Source organism: Delphinus delphis, chromosome 4, assembly GCF_949987515.2.
Source record: "Delphinus delphis chromosome 4, mDelDel1.2, whole genome shotgun sequence".
Lineage (NCBI taxonomy): Eukaryota > Metazoa > Chordata > Mammalia > Artiodactyla > Delphinidae > Delphinus > Delphinus delphis.
The window spans coordinates 83,835,846-83,854,487 of record NC_082686.1 but is presented as its reverse complement, the minus strand read 5'-3'; the positions used below and the strand labels follow the sequence as shown (position 1 = coordinate 83,854,487).

At 41.9% G+C, this 18,642-nt stretch overlaps 2 protein-coding genes across 2 annotated transcripts in view; one reads left to right on the top strand and one right to left on the bottom strand.

Moving 5' to 3' along the window:
• Positions 1-18,642, bottom strand: part of MCF2L2 (MCF.2 cell line derived transforming sequence-like 2) — a 221,633-nt gene that overhangs the window by 106,143 nt on the left and 96,848 nt on the right. The window contains exons 11-12 of the mRNA XM_060011057.1: positions 13,833-14,024; positions 11,271-11,462 (exon numbers count right to left, since the gene is read on the bottom strand). Of these exons, the coding sequence (XP_059867040.1) occupies positions 11,271-11,462; positions 13,833-14,024 (384 nt within the window). The remainder of the gene's footprint in view (positions 1-11,270; positions 11,463-13,832; positions 14,025-18,642) is intronic.
• Positions 1-18,642, top strand: part of B3GNT5 (UDP-GlcNAc:betaGal beta-1,3-N-acetylglucosaminyltransferase 5) — a 62,419-nt gene that overhangs the window by 43,056 nt on the left and 721 nt on the right. The window contains exon 3 of the transcript XR_009519301.1: positions 13,906-14,069. The gene's annotated coding sequence lies outside the window, so the exon portion shown is untranslated. The remainder of the gene's footprint in view (positions 1-13,905; positions 14,070-18,642) is intronic.

The following is an 18,642-nucleotide window of genomic DNA, read 5'->3' as shown; positions in this document are numbered from 1 at the left end:
CCGCTCCGCGGCATGTGGGATCTTCCCGGACCGGGTCACGAACCCGTGTCCCCTGCATCGGCAGGCGGACTCTCAATCACTACGCCACTGAAGCCCCCAGATTTTCTTAGTTTTTACCTAAAGTACCTTCCCCCCTCCCAGGATACCACATTACATTTAGTTGTCATGACTTCTTAGGCTCTTCTTGGCTGTGACAGTTTCTCAACTTTTCCTGTTTTTTGATGAACTGGACTGTTTTGAGGATTATTGGTCAGGTATTTTGTAGAATGCCCCTCAGTTGGGATTTATATGATGTTTTACTCATAATTAGACTGGAGTTATGGGGTTTTGGGGGGGAAGACCACAGAAATAAAGTGTCATTTTCATCACACCGTATCAAGGGTACACACTATCTACATGACTTTAGACTCTTGATGTTGACCTTGATCACCTGGCTGAGATAGTATTTGTTAGGTTTCTCCACTGTAAAGTCACTCTTTTATTTCTTCCTTCCCATACTGTACTCTCTGGAAGAAAGTCATTATGGGCAACCCACACTTAAGGAGTGGGGAGTTATGCCAGAGTATCTACATAAATAATTTGGAATTCTTCTGTATGGGAGATTAGTTTCCTTTCCTCCATTTATGTATTTATTCCATCATGTATTTATATCACAATGGATTCATGATATCTATTTTATACTTTGAGTTGTAATCCAGTAGTACTTTATGAATTTTGTTGCTCAAATTGTTCCAGCATTGGTCACAGGGAGCTCTTTCAATTGCCTCCTATGTCCCATCATTGTGATTTGTTTTGTTTTGTTTTGAGCAGTTCCTTACTTTCTGGCACTATAAGATGCTCTGGGATCATCTTTTTTTAAAAAAATTGAAGTATAGTTGATTTATAATATTATATTCATTTCAAGGGTACAACAGAGTGATTCAGTATTTTTATAGATTATACTCTATTTAAAGTAATTATAAAATATTGGCTATATTCCCTGTGCTGTACATATAACATTGTAGCTTATTTATTTTATACATAATAGTTTGTACCTCTTAATCCTTTACCCCTATCTTGCCCTCTTCTCCTTCCCTCTCCCACTGGTAATCACTTGTTTGTTCTTCATATCTGTGAGTCTGTTTCTGTTTTGTTATATTCCTTCATTTGTTTTATTTTTTAGATTCCACATACAAGTGGTAACACAAAGTATTTGTCTTTCTGTGTCTGACATTTCACTAAGCATAATGCACTCTAGGTCCATCCACGTTATTGCAAATGGCAGAATTTCATTCTTTTTAATGGCTGGGTAATATTCCACTATATATGTATAGTGGAATATATATAGGTATATATATATCAATCACATATATATACACTGTATATATACACAGTGTTATATATTTTCTTTACCCATTCATCTGTTGATGGGCACTTAGGTTGCTTCCATATCTTGGCTATTATAAATAACGTTGTTATGAACATTGGTGTGCATTGTATCTTTTCAAATTAGTGCTTTCATTTTCTTTGGGCATATACCCAGGAGCAGAATTGCTGGATCATATGAAAGTTCTATTTTTAGTTTTCTGAGGAAACTCCACACTGTTTTCCACAGTGGTGGCACCAATTTACATTTCCACCAACAGTGTATACGAGTTCCATTATCTCCATTATCTTCAGTTTGAATGCCTTCATAAAAAAATTGAAGTAGAGTTGATTTACAATGTTGTGGCAATCTCTGCTGTACAGCAAAGTGACTCAGTTATCCACATAGAGACACTCTTTTTAATATTATCTTCCATTATGGTTTATCCCAGGATACTGAATATAGTTCCCTGTGCGATACAGTAGGCCCTTGTTGTTTACCCATTCTAAATGTAATAGTTTGCATCTAACAACCCCAAACTCCCAGTCCATCTCTCTCCCTCCCCCCTCCCCCTTGGCAACCACAAGTCTGTTCTCTATGTCTATGAGTCTGTTTCTGTTTTGTAGATAGGTTCATTTGTGCCATATTTTAGATTCCACATATAAGAGAATATCATATTTCTCTTTCTCTTTCTGACTTACTTCACTTAGTATGATAATCTCTAGCTGCATCCATGTTGCTGCAAATGGCATTATTCCATTCTTTTTTTATGGCCGAGTAGTATTCCATTGACTATATGTACCACATCTTTATCCATTCATCTGTCCATGGACATTTAGGTTGTTTCCATGTTTTGGCTATTGTGAATAGTGCTGTTATGAATATAGGGATGCATGTATCTTTCTGAATTAGAGTTCTGTCCAGGTATATTTCCAGGAGTGGGATTGCTGAATCATATGGTAGTTCTATTTTTAGTTTTCTGAGGAACCTCCATACTGTTCTCCATAGTGGCTGTACTAACTTACATTCCCACCAACAGTGTAGGAGGGTTCCCTTTTCTTCACACCCTCTCCAGCATTATGTTATTAGTAGACTTTTTGATGATGGCCATTCTGACCAGTGTGAGCTGGTACCTCACTGTAGTTTTGATTTGCATTTCTCTAATAATTGGTGATGTTCAGCAGACTTCATGGAGGGCAGGGCAGGTGCCTGCCCCCCGGTGCGGGGAGCTGGGCCTTGGCCCTCTGATAGTCAAGGCCATGTCTAGAGGATGTCTAGAGGTGGCTGTGGGCTCAGGAAGTCTTTAGGTAGCCTGTCTGCTCCTGGGTGGGGCTGAGTCCCCACCCAGTTTGCTTGGCCAGTCCCAGCACTGGAGCCTACATGCTCTTGAGTGGGGTCAGGTCTTGGTGCTAATGAGCTAGAGGAAGGGTACCACAATGGTGCCCACCCACAACAGTGTCCAGTGGTAGAAGGAACTGCCAAGCATGGTTCCAGCCAGTATCTATGTGCCCAGGGTGAGCCGCAGCTGCCCTCCACCTCTCCAGAGACTCTCCAAAACCAGCAGGTGGGTCTGGCCCAGGCTCCTATCAAATTACTGCTTTTGCCCTGGGTCCCAGAGCATGTAGGATTTTGTGTGTGCCCTTTAAGAATGAAGTCTTTACTCCCCCCCCCACCCCGTCCTGTGAAACTCCCTAAATTAAGCCCTGCTGACCTTCAAAGACAAATGCCTTGGGGGTTCCTCTTCCCAGTGCAGGACCCCTGGGCTGGGGAGCCTGATGTAGGGCTCAGAACTCTCCTTTCTGTGGGAGAAACTCTGCAGTATAATTATTCTCCAGCTTGTGGGTCACCCACCTGGGGGTATAGGACTTGATTATATTGTGAGTCTGCCTCTTCTAGCCATCTTGTTGTGGTTCCTTCTTTATGTCTTTAGTTGTACAAGATCATTTCTTGTAGGTTCTGGTCTTTTTCATTCAATGGTTGTTCTACAAATAGCTCTGATTTTTGTGTGCTCGTGAGAGGAGGTGAGCTCAGCATCTTTCTAATCTGCCATCTTGGCCAATCTCAAAAATAGCCTTTAACATGTTGAGATATGTTCCCTCTATACCAAATTTGAAGAGAATTTTTATCATGAATGGATGTTGAATTTTGTCAAATGCTTTTTCTGTGTCTATTGAGATGATCAGGTGATTTTTATCCTTCCTTTTGTTAATGTGGTTATCATATTGATTGATTTGCAGATCTGGAACTATCCTTGTATCCCTGGAATTAATCCCACCTGATCATGGTGTACAATCCTTTTTATATATTGTTGAATTCAGTTCACTAATATTTTGTTGAGGAGTTTTGCATCTATATTCATCAGAGATATTGGCCTGTAATTTCCTTTTTTGTGGTGTCTTTGTCTGGTTTTAATATCAGGGTAATGGTGGCTTCATAGAATGAATTTGGGAGTGCTCCCTCTTCTTCAATTTTTTTGGAATAGTTTGAGAAGGATAGGTATTTTCTCTTCTTTATATGTTTGGTAGAATTCCCTTGTGAAGCCATCTAGTCCCGGACTTTTGTTTGATGGGAGTGTATTTTTATTACAAATTCAGTTTCACCACTAGTGATTGGTCTGTTCAGATTGTCTATTCCTTTCTGATTCAGTCTTTGAAGATTGTATGCTTCTAGAAATTTATCCATTTCTTCTAGTTGTCCAATTTGTTAGCATATAACTGTTTGTATTATGATTTTTTTTGGTATTTCTGTGATATTGGTTGTTATTTCTCCTCTTCCATTTCTTATTTTGTTAACTTGGGTCCTCTCTCTTTTTTCTTGATGAGCCTAGATAAAGGCTTTTAAATTTTGTTTATCTTTTCAAAAAACTAGCTCTTGGTTTCATTGATCTTTTCTATTGCTTTTTGGTCTCTATTTAATTTATTTCTTCTCTGATCTTTATTACTTCCTTCCTTCTGCAGACTTTGGGCTCTGTTCATCTTTATCTAATTCCTTTAGATGCCAGGTTAGGTTGTTGGAGATTTTTCATGTTTCTTGAGGTAGTCCTGTATCATTATAAACTCTTAGAACTGCTTTTGCTGCGTGCCATAGATTTTGGAAAGTTGTGTTTTTATTTCCACTTGTCTTGAGGTATTTTCTAATTTCCTCTTTGATTTCTTCATTGACTCATTGGTTTTTTAGTAGCATGTTACTTAGTCTATACATGTTTGTGGTCTTCCTATTTTCTTCCTGTAATTGATTTCTAGTTTCATATATCTGTGGTCAGAAAAATTGCTTGATATAATTTCTATCCTCTTAAATGTGTTGAGAATTGTTTTGTAGCCTGGCATGTGACCTATCCTGGAGAACATTCCATGTGCACTTGAAAAGAAAGTATATTCTGCTGGTTTTGGATAGAATGTCCTGTGGCTATCTATTAAGTCCAACGGGTCTAATATACCATTTAAGAGTATTGTTTCCTTATTGATTTTTCTGTCTGGATGTTTTGTCCATTGATATGAGTGGGGTGTTAAAGTCACCTACTATTATTGTATTATCGTGGGATTCTCCCTTTATGTCTGTTAATATTTGCTTTATATATTTAGGTTTTCCTATGCTAGGTACATATATGTTAATGAGTGTTATATATCCCTTGTATATTCTTGATCCTTTTATCATTATACAATGCCCTTCTTTGTCCTTTGTTATAGACTTCGTTTTAAAGTCCATTTTGTCTGATACTGCTACCTTTGCTTTCTTGTTTCCATTTGTACAAAATATCTTTTTCCATCCTCTCACTTTCAGTCTGTGTGTCTTTAGCTCTGAAGTCTCTTGTAAGCCACCTATAGAGAGGTCTTATTCTTTTTCTATCTGATCAGCCATTCTATGTCTTTTGATTGGAGCATTTAGTCCATTGACATTTAAAATAATTATTGACATATTTGTACTTGTTGCCATTTTGTTACTTGTTTTCTGGTTCTTCTCTGTTCTTTCCTTCTTTAGTTTCTTACCTCGTGGTTTCATGATTTTCGTTAGTGGAATGCTTGTGTTCTTTCCTCTTGGGTTTTTGTGTTTCTATTGTAGGTTTTGATTTGTGGTTACTATGGGGTTCATTCTATGTTGACCGGTAACTATAATTACTTGTTTTAAACTGGTATACTCATTTAAGTTCAAACACATTCTAAAAGAGCTACATTTTTTAAATTTCCCTTCCCCATGTTCTGTGTTTTTGATGTCATATTTTATATCTTCCTGTGTACCCCTTCACTGTTTATTGTAGTTATAGTTGATTTTATAATAATTTTTGTCTTTTAATCTTCATACTAGCTTATTTAAATGGTTCATCCACAGCCTTTACTATATATTTGCCTTTACTATTGGGATTTCTCCTTTCCTATAGATTCTTACTTCTTCTTGTAGCCTTTTCTTTCCATTTAAAGAAGACCCTTTAATATTTCTTTTAGCGTCAATTTAGTATCAATGAACTCTTAGTTTTTGCTCATCTGAGAAGTTCTTTATCTCTAAAAGATAATCTTGCTGTGTAGAATATCCTGCATTGTAGGTTTTTCCCTTTCAGCACTTTAAATATATCATGGCCAATCCCTTCTGGCCTGCAAACTTTCTGCAGAAAAATCAGCTGATAGCCTTATGAGGGTTCCCTTGTATATCATTCTTTGTTTTTTGCTTGCTGCCTTTAGAATTCTCTCCTTAATTTTTGCCATTTTAATTATGATGTCTTAATGTGGGTCTCTTTGGGTTCAACTTGTTCAGGATCCTCTTTGCTTCCTGTACCTGGATATGTTTCCTTCCTCAGGTTTGGGACGTCTTCAGCCATAATTTCATCAAATACATTTTCAACTCCTTTCTTTCTCTCTTTTCCTTCTGGGACCCCTATAATGCGAATGCAGGTATGCTTGATGTTGTTCCAGAGGTCTCTTAATCTATTCTCCTTTTTAAAATTTCTTTTTCTTTCTGCTGCTCTGATTGGGTGATCTCCATTACTCTATCTTCCAGACAATTTATGTGTTCTTCTGTATCACCTAGTCCATTGTTAATTCCATCTAGTGTGTTTTTCATTTCAGTTATTGTATTCTTCAGTTCTGACTGGTTCTTTTTTTATATTTTCTAGTTCCTTCTTTTTTTTTAAATACATTTATTTATTTTATTTTTGGCTGTGTTGGGTCTTCATTGCTGCGCGCAGGCTTTCTCTAGTTGCAGCAAATGGGTGCCACTCTTCATCGTGGTGCGCAGGCTTCTGATTGCGGTGGCTTCTCTTGTTGCAGAGCATGGGCTCTAGGCATGCGGGTTTCAGTAGTTGTGGCTTGTGGGCTCAGTAGTCGTGGCTTGCAGGCGCTAGAGTGCAGGCTCAGTAGTTGTGGTGCATGGGCTTCGTTGCTCTGCGGCATGTGGGATCTTCCCGGACCAAGGCTTGAACCCATGTCTCCTGCAGTAGCAGGCGGATTCTTAACCACTGTGCCACCAGAGAAGCTCTCTAGTTCCTTAATATTCCCACTGTGTTCATCTATTCTTTTCCCTGGTTCAGTTAGCATTATTATTACTAATGCTTAGAACTATTTATCTGGTAAATTATTTATCTCTGTTTCATTAGTTGTTTTTTCAGGTTTTATTCCTTGTTCTTTCATTTGAAACAAATTTCTCTGTCTTCTTATCAGTCACATTGTTTGCAAATATTTTCTCCTAGTCTGTAGGTTGTCTTTTCATTTTATTTATGGTTTCCTTTGCTGTACAAAAGCTTGTAAGTTTGATTAGCTCCCATCTGTTTATTTTTGTTTTTATCTCTATTGTCTTGGGAGACTGACTCAAGAAAACATTGCTGCAATTTATGTCAGAGAATGTTTTGCCTATGCTTTCTTCTAGGAGTTTTACGGTGTCATGTCTTATATTTAAGTCTTTAAGCCATTTTGAGCTTATTTTTGTGTATGGTGTGAGGGAGTGTTCTAACTTCATTGACTTACATGCATCAGTCCATCTTTCCCAACACCACTGACTGAAGAGACTGTCTTTTCTCCATTGCATATTCTTGCCTCCTATGTCAAAGATTAATTGACCATAGGTGTGTGGGTTTATTTCTGGGCTCTCTATTCTGTTTCATTGATCCATACATCTGTTTTTGTGCAAATACCATGCTGTTTTGATTACTGTAGCTTTGCAGTATTGTCTGAAGTCTAAAGGGTTATGCCTCCCGCTTTGTTCTTTTTATTCAGGATTGCTTTGGCAATTCTGGGTCTTTTATAGTTCCATATAAATTTTAGGATTATTTGTTGTAGTTCTGTGAAAAAAGTCATGGTAATTTGATAGGGATCATATTAAATCTGTAGATTACTTTGGGTAGTATGGCCATTTAAACAGTATTAATTCTTCCAATCCAACAGCATGGGATATCTTTCCATTTCTTTGAATCATCTTCAATTTCCTTTATTAATGCTTTATAGTTCTCAGCACATAAGTCTTTCCACCTCTTTGGTCAGGTTTATTCCTGAGTGTTTTTTGGTTTTTTTTTTTTTGATGCAATTTTAAAAGGGATTGTTTTTTACTTTCCCTTTTTTAGTGTACAGAATGCAACAGATTTCTGTATGTTAATATTGCATGCTGCTACCTTGCTGAATTCACTTATCAGTTCTAGCAGTTTTTGTGTGGAGTCTTCAGAGTTTTCTATATATATTATCATGTCATCTGCATATAATGACAATTTTACGTCTTCTCTTCCAACTTGGATACCTTTTATTTATTTCTCTTGTCTGACTGCTGTTGGTAGAACTTCCAATACTATGTTGAATAGAAGTGGTGAGAGCAGGCATCCTTGTCTTATTTCAGATTTTAGTGGGAAGAGTTTCAGCTTTTCACCATTGAGTATTATGTTGGCTGTGGGTTTGTCATAGCTTTTATTATGTTGAGATATGTTCCCTCTATACCCACTTTGGTAAGAGGTTTTCTCATGAATGGATGTAGAATTTTATCAAATGCTTTTTCTGCATCTATTGAGATGATCATGTGGCTTTTGTCTTTTCTTTTGTTGATGTGGTGTATCACATTGACCAATTTGCATATGTTGAACCATACTTGTGACCCTGGGATGAATCCAATTCCATTGTGGTGTCTAATCTTTTTTATGTGTTGTTTGATACCACTGGCTTTTAATCCCCTAAAGGGACTTGTCCTCCCAGTGTCAGACCCTGGGGCTGGGGCACCCAATATGTGGTTCAAACTGCTCACTCCTCAGGGAGCATCTCTGAACCTGTGTAACCCCCCTCCTCCCTGTGTCCCCTCCCAGGGCTGTGGTCCCAACCTGATTGTTTTTCTTCCCTTTCTACCTGATTCCATGTGGATCTTTCTTACAGTTTTGGTTGTGTAAGTGTCTTTCTGCCAGTCTCGTTTGTTTCCAGTGAGAATTGCTCCACTTGTAGATGTATTTTTGATGTGTTTGTTGGGGGAGGTAAGCTCTGCATCCTCCTACTCTGCCATCTTGATCTCCCTCTCTAGGATCATTTTGTGTATTTCCTTTCCCAGGCCTAGATACAGACATTTCTCCAAGGAGCCCTGTTCTCTTCTATTGGAGAATGGTATAAGAAACCAAGATCTTGGTGGTGGGTGTGTTCATTGATAGTAGGGGTCTCATTGTTTCTATGCCTGGCATCAACTGCCCAAGGAGATACATGTGTCTATACCAAAGTGTACATATGCATATAACTAGGATTATTTTTATATAGAGAGAGTACCAGTTTTGACAACCAAGTCATTACTCCTCAGTGGACAAAACTCTGACACAACAGCATATTTAAATATTATAATCTAGAATTTTACTCCAAACCAAAAGAAGAAAAGATGAGTTTGGGGGATTTTTTTGGTCCATTTTGGATTTTTAAAATAAATATTTCTTCTGGTCTTCTCCTTCCTCCATGTTTCTGCCTATTTCCCAGAGGTGGTTTATTAAGTTTTATTTATTTCCTGGTGGCTGGTGTGGTCAGGAAGTTTGCTGATGTTGGCCAAAATGGCAGCTGTGGCCACAAGTTTCCCTGGTTGACCTGATACACTTGTTTGAGGAGCTAATGGACATGGAGCTGGGTGAGATTGTTCTGCTTTAGGAATATGATATGAGGCTACCAATCCTGGGTCTACAATATAGCACACACACCAGATGGGCCTTCTCTCTGTCCTCTCTGCAGGGAAGTAGAAGGGTCCCTATGTCAGGGGAAGGTAGACCTGCCTAACCACCCCCAGTACCATCTCAAGATCACATCTTACCGCCAAAACTCACTGGGAAGAGTCAGGGAAAGAACATCACTGAGGCACAATCCCACACCAAGCTGCCCCCACTGTATCTGACCCACTCTGCCACCTGCCACTTGTTCAGCAAACACGGACTGGACACCAGGCACAGACTAGGCACAGGGACACAGAGATGGGTGAGGCTCTTGCCTCACTGCAACCCCCAGTGTAACAGACAAGACAGACATTAAAAATAAATAGCTAGAATACAGTTTGTTATGTATCATTTTGGAGCAAAGTCTCTTAGCCTGGGTCCATGGATGGACTTCAGGGTGTCCCCTAAAATTAATCATAAAAAGTTATATATGCTGGGTATTCCCTGTCTGCTCCCCCACTATATCTTCTCCATACTGTTCTGTGTCCCAGGAAGCTGACCTCTACAGACTCCATCAGATGGGCTCATTAGATGCCCATGGGCTTTTAGCTGGATTTGGCTAGTGAGATGTACCACAGGAAATCTGAGAGGGAGAGAGAAAAGTAGGGGTATATATTTCTCCACCAGTGGCTGCATTCCTCTGCCCAAGGCCACAGATCTTACTGGCTACCTCTCTTACAGTCACAGCTGTAGTGCTTCTTGGGTTCCCCTTTGTCTTTCAGGCTTAGGGGTGGTAACTGCTCCCTGTTTCTTTATAGCCCAGGGTGCTTCACCATCCATATTGGGTTTCCCAAATTCTGCCCATATATTTGTAAACAGTGCCTACATCAAACTCCATTCAATCATTTTGAGTGTGCAGAACCCTGAAAATATGTGAATCAGATTCGCAAAAGGGTCCATGACTCAAAAGAGGTAAAAAAGCCCCTTCTGCAGAAGTACATACAAGGTGATGTGGATCTAAGAGGAAGGTGTACTATCTATAACTCTGCTGGCTTCACAGAACAGTGCTCCACTCAAAATGCAAATCTGATCAAGTTATTCCCCTGCTTAAATCCTTCAGTGGCTCTCAGAATAAAGACCAAACTCCTTCATACGGCCAGCGAAGCCACACTTCATCTACACCTCTCTAATCTCACCCCAAAGACTCTTCTCTTGTTTTCTGTACTCTAGCCATTCTGAATTTTGGGTTCTGTACTTGTGCCAGGCTCCCTTCAGCCCTGCAGCCTTGCACACTCTGATCCTTCTGTCTGGAAAGCCTCCCCCATCTTCTCTACTCATTTTCTGGGCCTTGGCTCAAGTGAGTCTTCCCAGGGAACTTCCCTGACCCTTGGTCCAGGTCAAGTTCCTCTGTCACATACCCCATAGAACCCTGAATCCATCCTTCAGAGCACTTGTCTCAGCTTGCAACACATTTTTGTGTTTTGTGTTTGATATTTATTAATGTCATACATAAACTGTATGACATACATACACTGTAAGTTCCATGAACGATGGAACCACATCTACTTCTGCTCATAACTGTGTCCTCTGCATTCAGCACAGTGCCTAATACATCAGAGATGCTTATAAGTATTTGCAGAGAAATGAATGAGTGAAAGTGATATTTGAATCAGGCCACGAAGGGTCAGTTTGCCAGGAAGCACAGACCAGGAGTCTAAGAGGCCACCTGAGGGCTCAAGAGCCAGTTAATCTGCTCAGTACATCCTACATAGATTTTCTTGGGCAACAGGCAAAGTCCCCCCACATCCCTTTCCCAACCACAGGATCAAAATAACTCAGAAACGTTACCTTTACATCAAGAGTGAGCATCAGCTCATACTGGTTGTAAAACTCGTTGGGGCTGGGCAACTGGTACTCCTTCGCTGTGCCCAGGAATGTCTCAATGTCAGTCAAGGCAATGTCAACCCCCTCTCGGGACTGGCACTTGTCTACAGCTTGGGAAGCCAAGAGGTAGATTCCTTCTTCACACCACTGGCTGACCTTTTAGAAAGAAACACAGTGCCCTTTGCAGTTAGCCTGCCCACAACTCAGCCACCACAGTCCTCAGGAGGTCCAACCTCATATGGGGTCTACAAGGATTCTGAGACAATAAGGAATTGTCATGGCACAGCATCAAGTTTAGAGGTTCAACCACTATAAATATAACCATGAGGTGGACAAGCCCAAATCAATTTTACATCTGCATACTTTTCGAGGAAGTCACTTAGTCAAAAAATAAATCACATAAGCATTCTTCTTTTCTCCACTGACAGTAATTGCCACATCTCTAAGAGGAGAGAGTTGAGTATTTCTACGTTTGGTCTAACCATAGAGAAATGCAACCAGTGGCTTTTTGGGTTTACCTTCTAGGCCAATTTCTTGCATCCTAATTGGTTACAAGAGCACAGAGTAAATAATGAGGCTTTAGACCTGACTCCTACATGCCTTCCTGGGAGAGGGAATGTCTCTTTTAACATGAACACCACTGTCCTCTGTCCACATTTGCATTTATTAGCGTTTGTCTTTCCAAGGGAAGCATCTAAGAATGCAAAGCTTTTAGCTCAGAACAGCAGTACTTAAACTTTCCAGAATGCTGGAATGAAAGCAGATAAGTAATGAATTCTAACAATTCAATTTTTAAAAAACTTAGAAAAAGACAAGGGCCATTGTGCTGTCTGAATATTTGTATGAAAAAAAGCTGCCCTTGCAAGTACATCTGCATTTCCATTTACCCTGTGACCTGAAAAGCTATGTAAAATAACTGTACAGAGAAAAAAGACCAAAAGGGAGCTCTCTAAAGTAGTTATCTCTAAGTGGGAAAATTACAGGCAAATTAAATTTGTCTTTACTTTCCCTAAATTACCTACACTGAATGTGTACTACTATTAGAATAACAAAAAAATCATAAAGCTATTTAAAAATGGATGATTCCCACTGTGTGGGGATGAGGAGGGGAGTGGAATGTAATTAGTGTCCATAAGTAACTTTTTTCCTCCTCCTTCCTATATTTTTGGACTTTCAAAATAATAGAAAATTATGCTTTGATATATACTGTGAAAACTTTCTCTTTAAACATCATGCCTGTATCTGCAGAAAACACTAAGCTGGGGTCTTCTGCAGAGTCACAGCAGCTACTCACTCTCCGAGACAGACAGACACACACACACACACACACACACACACACACACACACACACACACGCAGTCCACAGACTGGCGTTAGGCTATTATCTCTGGCAGGCCCTTCTGAGCCACTTGCTTCTGGAACAGCTATATTTCCTTGACACTAAAATCCCTTTGGCAGTGGGATGATGTAAACAGCCTGGGCGGGTGTCCCCAGCTATCAGAGAGAAACAATTGTGGAAATGGAGCATGCTGACTCACAGCGGTGAGCTCTCTGATGCCTGGGAACAGCTGACAGAGCAGGCTCCAGAAGTCACAGCCCCTGCTGACTGGCACTTGCCTCAGAGATCACTGCTGAAGGGCAGCGGGGGCCGTGCCCCCTCCCCGTGAGCACTCTGCATACAGTGTTGCTGTCTAGTCTAAGGAGCCTGGGGTTTGGAATTTGTCAGTCCTCACTTCAAACCTGTGCTCCCCTATTTACCCCATGTGTGGTCTTGGGCAATCTTTTACCCCAGGGTTTTTCAGTGTTGTTCATGTACTAGCTGCACCAAATCACCTGGGCACTTGAGGAAAATACTGATTCCTGGGCATCATCCCACACTTACTAAATCAGAGTCTCCCGAGTGGTACATCAGGAAATCTGCAATTATAGCAAGCTCACCTCATGTACTAAATGTTGTGACCCACTGACTTAACTATGCTGAATACCAATTTCTGTCTCTGTTAAATGAGGCCATTAATATCCTCCTCATAGGTTGTCTTGAGGATTAAATAGATGACATAATTATGCTCCTGGTAGGAACATAGTAGGTGCTCAGTAAATGGTAGGAGTGTATCATGGTTGTTATTACTTAGCCTTCTTCAAAAGGATTCACAATCTGATGCCTTTACATGAGGAGAAGCACTTTGCAACTATAGTGCTTGGTTCTCTTTACACCTGATGGGGAATCATGAAAGGCCCCACAGGGCCAGGCCAAAACACACTCCTTAAGTCTGGGTCCACACAGAGGACACGGACTTTATAGTTTATTCGAATGGGATGTGGTGGATGGCTGGGGCATTTTTGACCTTCAGTACCTCTATGACTTAGAATCTGCACAGTTTTTAATGCCTCTTGAGTGCTGTTTTCACATGAAGGACTTTATCCTCTCATCTCAGGAATCGTGAGGGGCAGGGAGGGCAAGTATGATTCAGAATGTTTCACAGAACATTTTGCAGACATCATGTTCGCAGCTTTGTTTTGCTCACCTTGTCCAACTGTCTATGCAACTCCAAGGACTTTTCTAAAATGTCATGTTTTTTCTTGTTTTCATTGATGAAGTCATCACAGAGGTGCCTGAGCTCTGCACACTGGGGTCTGATGGAGTCCACTGCATAGTGGTGGCTTTGGATGAGCTGGTCCCCAATTACTGCAAGCAGCTGGGCCTTTTCCAAGGACTCCTGCAAAGTGAACATCCACAGCCAAGCATCAGAAGTCGAGTCATGGTGAGGCTGGTATCTGCCTGGCACTGTGTGCTCCAAACTTGGAGGGAGGCTACGGAGGGGCTGATCAGGTTTTAGGCTCAGAGACTGGGGCTGGGGAACCTGGGAAAGCACTGGGGTGGTTCAAGGTCCCTAGGAGGTCTAGCCTAGTCCAGGGTCATCTGCATTCTGAAGAAGAGCAAGTCATTCATTCAAATATTTGTTGAGTTCTGGGTTAAGCACTGAGGATATAGTGTTAACAAGCCAGGAATTTTCAGTTCAATGGAGAACTCAGATACTAAACAAATTATACAAATAACTAACTTATTACAACTGTGATAAATTCTAGGGCAGAAGAGCATGAAGTATTATACTGCACAGAATTGGAGACTGAATTATCTTGTCAACTGAATGGAAAAGGAAAAGGGACAAACACGTGGCCCTGAAAAGAGTGGGGAGTAAAGCTGAGGTTGAGAAAATAGTAAAGATCTGGTTTGGGCAACCCTATGGGGGGGCTCATGAGACTTAAGAATTATGTTTGTCTAAACCATTTCCTGCAGCCCGCAAGGTCCCTGTCTGCTCTGATATCGTCTGCTTAGCAACTGTATCTCCTCCCTCTTTCTGCACAGCTTGTTTCGTTCTAACCATAGGTACCAAGTTTTTCCTGTTTTTAGTTCATTCAGCATGTATCATTGAGGACCTGCCATGTACCAAGCACTGTCCAGGTGCTGGGGGTTTGGTGGTAAACAAAGCAAGCAAAATTCCCTGCCCTCAAGAAGCTTACATTTTAGTAGGAGACACAGGCAATAAACAAATATGTAGATAATATAATATCTTAGACAGTGGTGAGAGCTATGGAGAAAAATCAAACAGGGAGAGGAGGGCGGGGAGCACTGGTGGAGGAGCTGCTATTTTAAATAGGGTAGTGAGAGAAGGGCTCACTGAGAAGGTGCTGGCCGCACTGTGCAGAACACAGCAGCCTGAAACTGCTGTCCTTAGAAAGGCCTGCTTGCAAGGTTGGTCCTCGGCTGGCATCTGGGAAGGTCAGGAGGGTTCCTGTCATCCTTAATCAGAATGGCTCATGGTATCTAAACTGTTTGTGCAAACAATATGTTTTATGCTGAAGATCTGCTTTCTTCTGGGATTCTGGAATTCTGGTATACGCCAGTCAGAGGCCACCAACATGACTAGCCCCCAACAAAAACTCTGGGCACTAAGCCCCTAATGAGCTTCCCCGACAGACAACATTTTACAATGCTGGTGCAAGCCATTGTTGGCGGCACTAAGTGCATCCTGTGGGACTCCAATGGGAAAGGACCCTTGGAAGCCTGCACCTGGTTTCCTCCAGACTTTGCCCCATGCACCTCTTCCCTTTGCTGATTTTCCTTGGTATCCTTTCACTGTAATAAACCATAACCATAAGCATAATTATATGCTGAGTCCTATGAGCTCTCCTAGCAAATCTTCAAATCTGGGTGTGGTCTTGGGGACCCTTGACACAGGAGCCAAGATGTGAAGTGAGGGACAACCATGCAGCGCTCGGCTGAGAGAGATGGGGGCATGTTTGACATGTTCAGGTAGCAGGAGGAAGCTACTGTGGCTGCAGCAGAGGAAGCAAGGAGGAAAGGAGGAGACATGATCAGAGAGGAAAGAGGGGGATCTGACCAGGGAGGGGCCTTGCTGCCATTGCGGGCACTTTGTCTCTTATTCATTGTGACATGGGATGCACTGGATGGTTTCGAAGACAGGACCTCATTCATATTTTCGAAAGGATCGATTCAGCTGTGGTGTCAAGAATGCTAGAGAAGAGGGAAAGCAAGGAGACCAGTTAGGGGGCTACTGCAGTAATCCAGGTAAGAGGTGTGGTTTTAACAAGGCCGACAACCAAACCAGCTCCTATCTCAGCACCCTTCCCTGGGATGCTCCTCCCAGGTCTAAGCTCTTAGTTCACCCCTCCCAGGCCCTCTCCCTCACTTTGTTCTCATTTTATAACAGCACTTACTTCTACCTGAAAGTATTTTCTTTCTCTGCTTTAAGGTATGATTCCTACCTCTTCCACCCATGTCCACCAATACATAAGTTCCATGAGATCACTTAGTAGGCATCCCATAAATATGTGGTCAATAAGATACAAGAATAAATGAACCAATGAACTAGGGGATGCAGTGATCTGCTTGGCTGGAACTGTGTGAACAACAGTGACCTCAGTCAAGACAGATGACTGCCACGTCCCCAAAGGCCTCCGGGACAGAAGGCCCACACACACCCTTGCTGACCAGGTTGAGCATCCAGGGTGCCACATTTGCCCTGGTTTAGCTTTTCATAGTAACACTAGGAAACATGGCGACTCCAGGTGATGACAACCTGCCCCTCTCTTAATTTACAGCGGTTTATGATTTCAACAATTTCAAAACCCCTGCCCCCTACCCAGTCAATCATTCGCCAAGCCCCACAGAGCACACCTCCTTCTTAATCCGTTTTGAACTCAGCCCTTCCCTACCACCTCCTTGTCACTGTGTGCTCAGACCTTGGTGCTTTCTGACTGGGACAGCTGGTCTCCTTGATTTCCTTCAGGCTCTCCTTCAAATCACACTCCACACTACTGACAAAATGGCAATTCCATCACGACGTCTATTCCTGCCTACATCACTCCTGAGCCTCAAATCCTTTCCTGGCTCCCTACTGTCTTCAGGAAGAAGTTCAAACTCCTGACCAATGCACAGAAGGCCTTTCACTCTCTGGCTCATACCTGTGGCTCCTCCTCCTTCACTCTCACCCCATCCTCTGCTGTAACTGGACTAATGACTCCCTTGTAGTCCCCCAAATATTCAGGCAGCTTCAGGCCTCCATGCCTTCTCTACTTGCTCTCTCTGCCTAGAAAACCCCATCCTTCCCTCATCACCCCTCCCCCTACCTCTTCCCCTACCTTTCCCCTACTCCCCCCCGACCATGTACACACACTACTCTGTAACTAACTCCAAATCACCCTTCAGAGTTCATCTTCTCCAGGAAACTTCCTCTGACTCCACCTTTTTATTTTGATGCCCCTCCTCTGTGCTCCCATAACCCTAGGCCTTTCTTTTTTTTTTTTTTTTTTTTTTTTTTTGTAGTATGCGGGCCTCTCACTGCTGTGGCCTCTCCCGCTGCAGAGCACAGGCTCCGGACGCGCAGGCTGAGCGGCCATGGCCCACGGGCCCAGCCGCTCCGCAACATGTGGGATCCTCCCAGACCGGGGCTCGAACCCGCGTCCCCTGCATCGGCAGGCAGACTCTCAACCACTGCGCCACCAGGGAAGCCCGCTAGGCCTTTCTTGATCAGAGCATGAACTTGACTGTGTTGTGGTCAGTTATCTATTGCCCACACTATGCCACAGACCCTTGTGGGCATGCACCAGCTCTTATTCAACTTAAATAGTACACAGCACGTATTAGGTACTTAAGAACAAATGACAGTTGTGCAAAACAAAAAAAGGAGTAATGATATGGGAATAAAGAGACATGAATCAAGCAGTGGCTATTTAAAAGAACTCAGGGATAAATACTCAGTGCACTTATTCTAAACAGCAAAGGCCCAGATGCACTTGGTCACCATCGCTCAAAGGGGGTTAGAATTCTAATTCCTTGGGCAGTAATTTTTGACTTTTTTGCTCACTGCTGTGTCCTCAGAACTCAGAGCAGTATGTGGTATGGTAGGAGATCAATAAATATTTGCAGAATGAGTATAAGAATGAATGAGACACTCTTACTAGAACTACTCAGTCACTGAAGGTTGAACCTAGGAAATATTCTGCAGCCCAGAATTTACCCCACCACCTCTGCTATTAACAAAAACACCTAACATTCACTGAGAGCTTACTATAGGCCAGGTACTGTTTAAAATGCTTACATCAATGATTCCTTTTACTCTTCACAACAAACCTTTAATGTATGTGCTGTTTTACAAAAGAGGAGTGGAGACACAATGGCCCAAGGTGACCCGGGTAGGAAAGAGAAGAGCCAGGCTTCAAACTCAAGCAGTCTGGCTCCAGAATCTGGCTGTGGCCAACACACACAGAGAAAAATGGCTGTGCTTGTCCTGCCTGAGCTTGGAGATCTCATTTGGTTGATTGAACCTGTCTGACTTTAGTCAAATACAGAAACATGAAAACTTGGCCAGTATATCTCTGTTGACTCTTGTTTTTTTTAAGTCCAGCTGCCTAATTTATTAAGAATAGCACAAGTTTTCTGGGCCTAGGGAACTTCACCACAGGATGCTCCCCAGGTTACCTGTGGCAGTCACAGCTGCGTCCCTGTGGCACGCAGCATCTCACCCTTCAGAACTGTTCTTAAAACACTTGAGATGTTGGAGGAAAGATGTCCATAACAGGTCCAAATTGATTTTGGGAAGGGATCCATAAATACAATACAGAGTTCACCACTGGATGGCTGGAAAATTACTCTACTGAAATGAAAGGATAATAATAATAGCGTCTAAGCTCTGACCACCTACTACATTCCAAGCACTCTCTAAGTCCTTACTATATATCATCTATTCATTTCATCTTCCCAGGGACTCTTGTGAGGTAGGAATTATTACCCACTTTACAGATGAGAGGGTA